The 5000-nt window shown below is 44.1% G+C and overlaps 1 protein-coding gene across 8 annotated transcripts in view; it reads left to right on the top strand.

The window, feature by feature from the left end:
* Positions 1-4787, top strand: part of LOC122243442 (inverted formin-2) — a 41592-nt gene extending 36805 nt beyond the window's left edge. For all 8 annotated transcript variants that reach the window (XM_086536429.1, XM_086536433.1, XM_086536430.1 and 5 more), the window contains 7 exons: positions 29-1331; positions 1428-1544; positions 1672-1812; positions 2408-2586; positions 3292-3401; positions 3532-3707; positions 3799-4787. In XM_086536429.1, coding sequence (XP_086392555.1) covers positions 29-1331; positions 1428-1544; positions 1672-1812; positions 2408-2586; positions 3292-3401; positions 3532-3707; positions 3799-4044 — 2272 coding nt within the window. In that variant the 3' untranslated portion in view covers positions 4045-4787. The remainder of the gene's footprint in view (positions 1-28; positions 1332-1427; positions 1545-1671; positions 1813-2407; positions 2587-3291; positions 3402-3531; positions 3708-3798) is intronic.
* Positions 4788-5000: the final 213 nt, after the last annotated feature.

The raw sequence follows: 5000 nt of genomic DNA, 5'->3' as shown, positions 1-5000 counted from the left end.
AAAATCTTTGCACATTATACATCCACAGCGATGCTGTTTGGGCACTGCTGGACCGCGTAGGCGTCCGGGCAGTGGATGGTACCCTGACGCCCACCTGGGCGGAGAGTGTGGCACCTTCCCACGACTTCACCAGAAGTGTTGGCACACAGACCATCAAACGGCGCCTAGTACGATCCACGGACGCCAGGGACGTCCCAGAGGGCTTTGAGGAGCGGCCGTTTCCGTCGTCCAGTCTCCCGCCCGCGCCCGGCCACCCGCCGCCCGTGCCCCCTGCGTCGCCCACGGCCATAGATGGCTCTCTTACGGCAGGAGAGCCTATAGATGCTACCTGCTTAGAGTCTCCAAGTGAGAGGTGCGACGTGAAGACGCTGGAGGCTAACAGAAAGCCAAATAGAGCGCCTGCTGCTGCTGCTGCTCCTCCTCCTCCTCCTCCTCCTCCTCCTCCTCCTCCTCCTGGGCTAGGCTGCCCCTCATCATCTCCGCCTCTACTAGGTTTTGGCAGCCCTCCACCTCTCCCAGGCTTTGGCGGCCCTCCACCTCCTCCACCTCTTCCCGGTTTGGGCGGCCCTCCACCTCCTCCACCTCTTCCCGGTTTGGGCGGCCCTCCACCTCCTCCACCTCTTCCCGGTTTGGGCGGCCCTCCACCTCCTCCACCTCTTCCTGGTTTTGGTGGCCCTCCACCTCCTCCACCTCTTCCCGGTTTGGGCGGCCCCCCACCTCCTCCACCTCTTCCTGGTTTCGGTGGCCCACCCCCTCCTCCCCCTCTCCCTGGCATTGGTGGCCCACCCCCCCCTCCTCCTTTCCCTGGGGCAGGTGGCCCACCACCTCCCCCACCTCCTCCTGACTCCGGAAGGCCTCATCCTCCTCTGCCAGGCGCAGGTCATCCTTCCCTCATCACGTCGGCGTCTCTGCCAAGGTACTATTCAGCGGCGGCACGAACCACGCCTTCCTTCTACAACACGCTACCGCGTCCCACGCAGAAAATGAAGCATCTAAACTGGTCCAAGGTGAACGGCAATGTCTTAAGCAACTCCATGTGGCAGGACGTCCACAAGGACCTCCTGGAATCGCCGCCAAAGTCGATCAATTTCTCTCAGATCGAGGAGCTCTTCTGTCAGGCATCGAAGGCTCCACCCCAGAAGACCGAAAAGAAGAAATCGACGGAGATCACTCTGCTAGACCCGAAGAGATCTCTCAACGTGAATATCTTCATGAAGCAATTCAAGCAGTCTCACACCGAGGTTGCGGCGCTCATCCGAGACTGCAAGAGTTTAGACATCGGCACGGAAAGACTGCGAGGCTTCTTAAGAATTCTACCAGAGGACGAAGAGGTATGACTGGTGTGGAATGCAATGAGTTTCAGGGATTGCATTATAACAGATTATTGTCCAAATACTTACTTTCATGCGTGCGTTTTTCGCCAACAGGTTAACATGATCAGAGATTTTAACGATGATGTAGAGAAGCTAGGCAGTGCAGAGCGATTCTATTTAGAGTTGGTCAAAGTGCCTCACTACCAGGTGCGCCTCCAGGGAATGATCCAGGTAAGGCAGCGACACGGTTGGAAGAGTGTGTGTGTGCGTGCGCACGTACGTAAGTGCATATATGCGTGAGAGAGAGAGAGTTGTTATGTAACAAGTTGTATCATTCACAAAAAAATGTATTTCCCAGATGGAAGAAGTGAAGCCGGCTGTGGAAGAACTGAAACCTCAAATTTCGATGATATTGAAGGTCTCTGATCAAATCTTGAGTAACGAGAGCATCCGGGATTTCTTTGCTTATATTCTCACTCTTGGCAACTTCATTAATATGGTAAGATTTTACAATTACATTTTTTCTCCAATAAGCTGTTATTACACATAACTTACAAGTATTTCTGTCCTCCTACCTGGAAATTTGAAACCTCTTCCTGCTTCTCTCCGTTTAGCCAAGTCAAAATAAAAATAAAAAAGTTATTATTTTAACTGCAAAGAAAACTAGAGTCAGAAAAGGAATGGAAAATGCAAAACTGATTATCAACAGATGTTCACCGTCCTGTGGCACGATCCACTTGAGGGATAATTTTAGATCGAGATTTCAGTCACTTCTGAACTTCATATCGAGCATGACAAAAAACTTGTTGCTTTATCAAACTCACTAGAATTGTTTATATTTCATCGAGAGTCATACATGCTTTGCCTCCATCGTGAACTACGTAATGATACCGGTAATGTATTGCTGCACACGAGTCTTACGTGGCTGCTTACACTCTGAAATTTTCCTTTGTAATTACGCTCTGCCTCTTTTAGCACACGTACAAACATACATTCAAACAACGTACACCTTCTTCAGTCAATTAGTTAGCCCCGATTCTTACCTGTACGCCTGTGACCAGTCACACTGAAAAGCAACTTTGGACTTCCCTTAGGGAAGCTACGCGGGCAACGCTCTCGGATTCCGCCTCAACACCGTGTCCAAGCTATGGGAAACGCGAGGCAACCGGCCCGGTCTGACACTGATGCATTACGTGGTTCAGACAGTCCAGGACGAAGAGCTAGAAATTTTGGACTTCACTAAGACGCTGGGCGATCTCAGTAAGGTTGCAAGGTTAGTCTGAGGAGGTTTCGACAAATCTCTATGTGGATTTAAGTAATTTTATGTGTACTCAATTGTAAACCTCTTTGAAAAATATAAACAAGAAAAAAATAAGACAGACTAGATTGTACCTTTAACTACGATTGAGTTTGAACCTAATAAGTTTTTTTGTTTTTTTTTTTTTTTTTTTTTTTTTTTGTTTTTTTTATCTTTTTTTTTTATTTTTTTTTTTTTTTTTAAATTATTAATATAGTTGGAGGAAAAAAAAGCTGTGCGTATATTTAAAATTAATTATAGAAAAAGATATAATAAAAATAGGTAGAAAGGTGGTGTGAAAAATAATAAGAAAAAATATAAAAAATAAAAAAAATATAACGGGAAATAAAAAATTAAAATAAAAAAAAAAAAATAGTAATTTAAAATAAAAAGGGAAATAAAAAGTTGTTTCTTAGAAAAACAAAAAAAAAATAAAAAAAAGTTACAATAAAGTTAAAATAAAAAAAAAAAAAAGAAAATAAAGGGACAAATTGTATGTGTATATTTAACAACAACAAAAAATAAAAAAGATGAAACAAGTTAAAAAAAATTAAAAAGGTAATTTTTTAAGTTGCATCTGTTAAAAGCGTTGCTGCTTCTTGACTGAGGTTTCATTAGGCCTGATAACGGTTTATACAGGAGAGATACCCTAAAACGATAGTGATTCGTGTTTTCCCCAAGATTATCCGTGGATGGCCTGACGGGAGAGGTAACAGCGCTGCGAGGGGACCACACGCGCCTCTGCAAAAGCCTCGAGAACGCCCCGGACGATGTCAATGAACACTTCAAAGGTAAGCGATGAAGAGCAGCGCTTGTTTCTAATTTTTGGCTTGGCTGAGATATTCTAATGATATGAAACTCCTCGGTCGAAACTGTATATGAGGATACCTATTTTCTTTCATTTGCTATAACTTTTTACAGACTTTATAGCCACTTCCGATGGATTACTGAAGGATCTTGAGCAGAGTCTGAAGGAAGTAGAGCGATCGCGAGTGAAGTTAGCGCAGTACTTCTGTGAAGACGAGTCCAAGTTCAAGGTCGAGGAGTGCATTGGCATCTTCAACACCCTTTGCCAGAAAGTGGCAGACGCAACAAAGGTCGGTAAATGGTTCTGCTTTATAATGTTTACTGGTTTATGTGCAGCGACATCTGCAGAGCTGATACTAAAGAGCTGTCTGTCTTTTGCAGGACAACGAGGCGAGAAAGAAGCGAGAGGAGCGGAAGCGACGCATGGAGGCTGAGCGGAAGCGCGTGGAAGAGGAGCGAGCCAAGGCAGAGGCGGCGGGCGTCACCCTCAGGAAGAAGGGAGCGCCGTTACCACCTCCCTCCGACTCGGGCGGGTGTGTGATCGACCGCCTGCTGGCAGACATTAGGAAGGGAGACTTCAAGCTCAGGAAGAACCCTGCTCCGCCAATCCAGACGGTTACAGGCTGAGGTCAGGCATTCGCTAAGAAACTACAGTGATTAAGAGTACATTTTTCAAAGGACTCGTTAGAAGAGGATGAATCTGTTCGATAGTGCAACCGGCGTCTCTGTAAAGTAAGCAGTTTTCTCGCAATAAAGACGAATTTGAGAGAGACTGACAGCTAAATTAAATATCTGAAAGGAAAAAGGAAGCGACTTTTATCATTTAAATGAGGAGGTTGGATAGAAGACAAATTTATTTGGACGCAGTGGAATGTGAAAACAGATTTGTTTCTTCAGAAGATTTACTGTATATATCAGTTAATCAGGTTTATCTGTTTTATCTTGCTGTGATGTAAACTGTTTGAAATTACTTACGTAAAGTTCAAAAAATGAAATGGACAGACTACTCGAAATCTTAAATGTAATTAATTTCTCAGCCACTATAGCTTTGCTGCGTAATAATCAACCTACAAAATAAAATGCTTATTTATACCGTTGGTGCGCTGATTGGATGCGGTCTCTGCTGAATTTAGATCTTTCAGGGCTATTGTTATTATAAGTATTTTGTGCGTTATATTGTATAGTAATATATGTTACTAATGACAATTGTTTGACTTCGCTTCCAATAACTGGAAGATATAAGAAAGAATTCCAATGTGTCTTATATGGAACTATGCTTGTAAAGTATTAGTGTTATATAACTGCATAGCTTTACTACTAGATGTCTTTTCTTTGTGAAATGAGTAAAATGAATATATGTTTCTTATCAATGTCGGCCTATTTTTTCCTTGAATACAGTAATCTGCTGTATATTTGCACACGTTAAATTTTGATGAAAATACATACTATCTGCTAAGACCCATGTAATTAAACACTGGCCTCCGCAATACCAACAGTCGTTTCAGTAGCACTAACGGCAACACTGCTTTCCTGTCCTGCGATGAGGTCTAGAAAATGTGGGAGCCGTGGGACGCTAGCTTGAC

Source organism: Penaeus japonicus, unplaced genomic scaffold, assembly GCF_977035675.1.
Source record: "Penaeus japonicus unplaced genomic scaffold, GWHDUDI00000001_assembly GWHDUDI00000004, whole genome shotgun sequence".
Lineage (NCBI taxonomy): Eukaryota > Metazoa > Arthropoda > Malacostraca > Decapoda > Penaeidae > Penaeus > Penaeus japonicus.
This window is presented reverse-complemented; position numbering and strand designations above follow the sequence as displayed.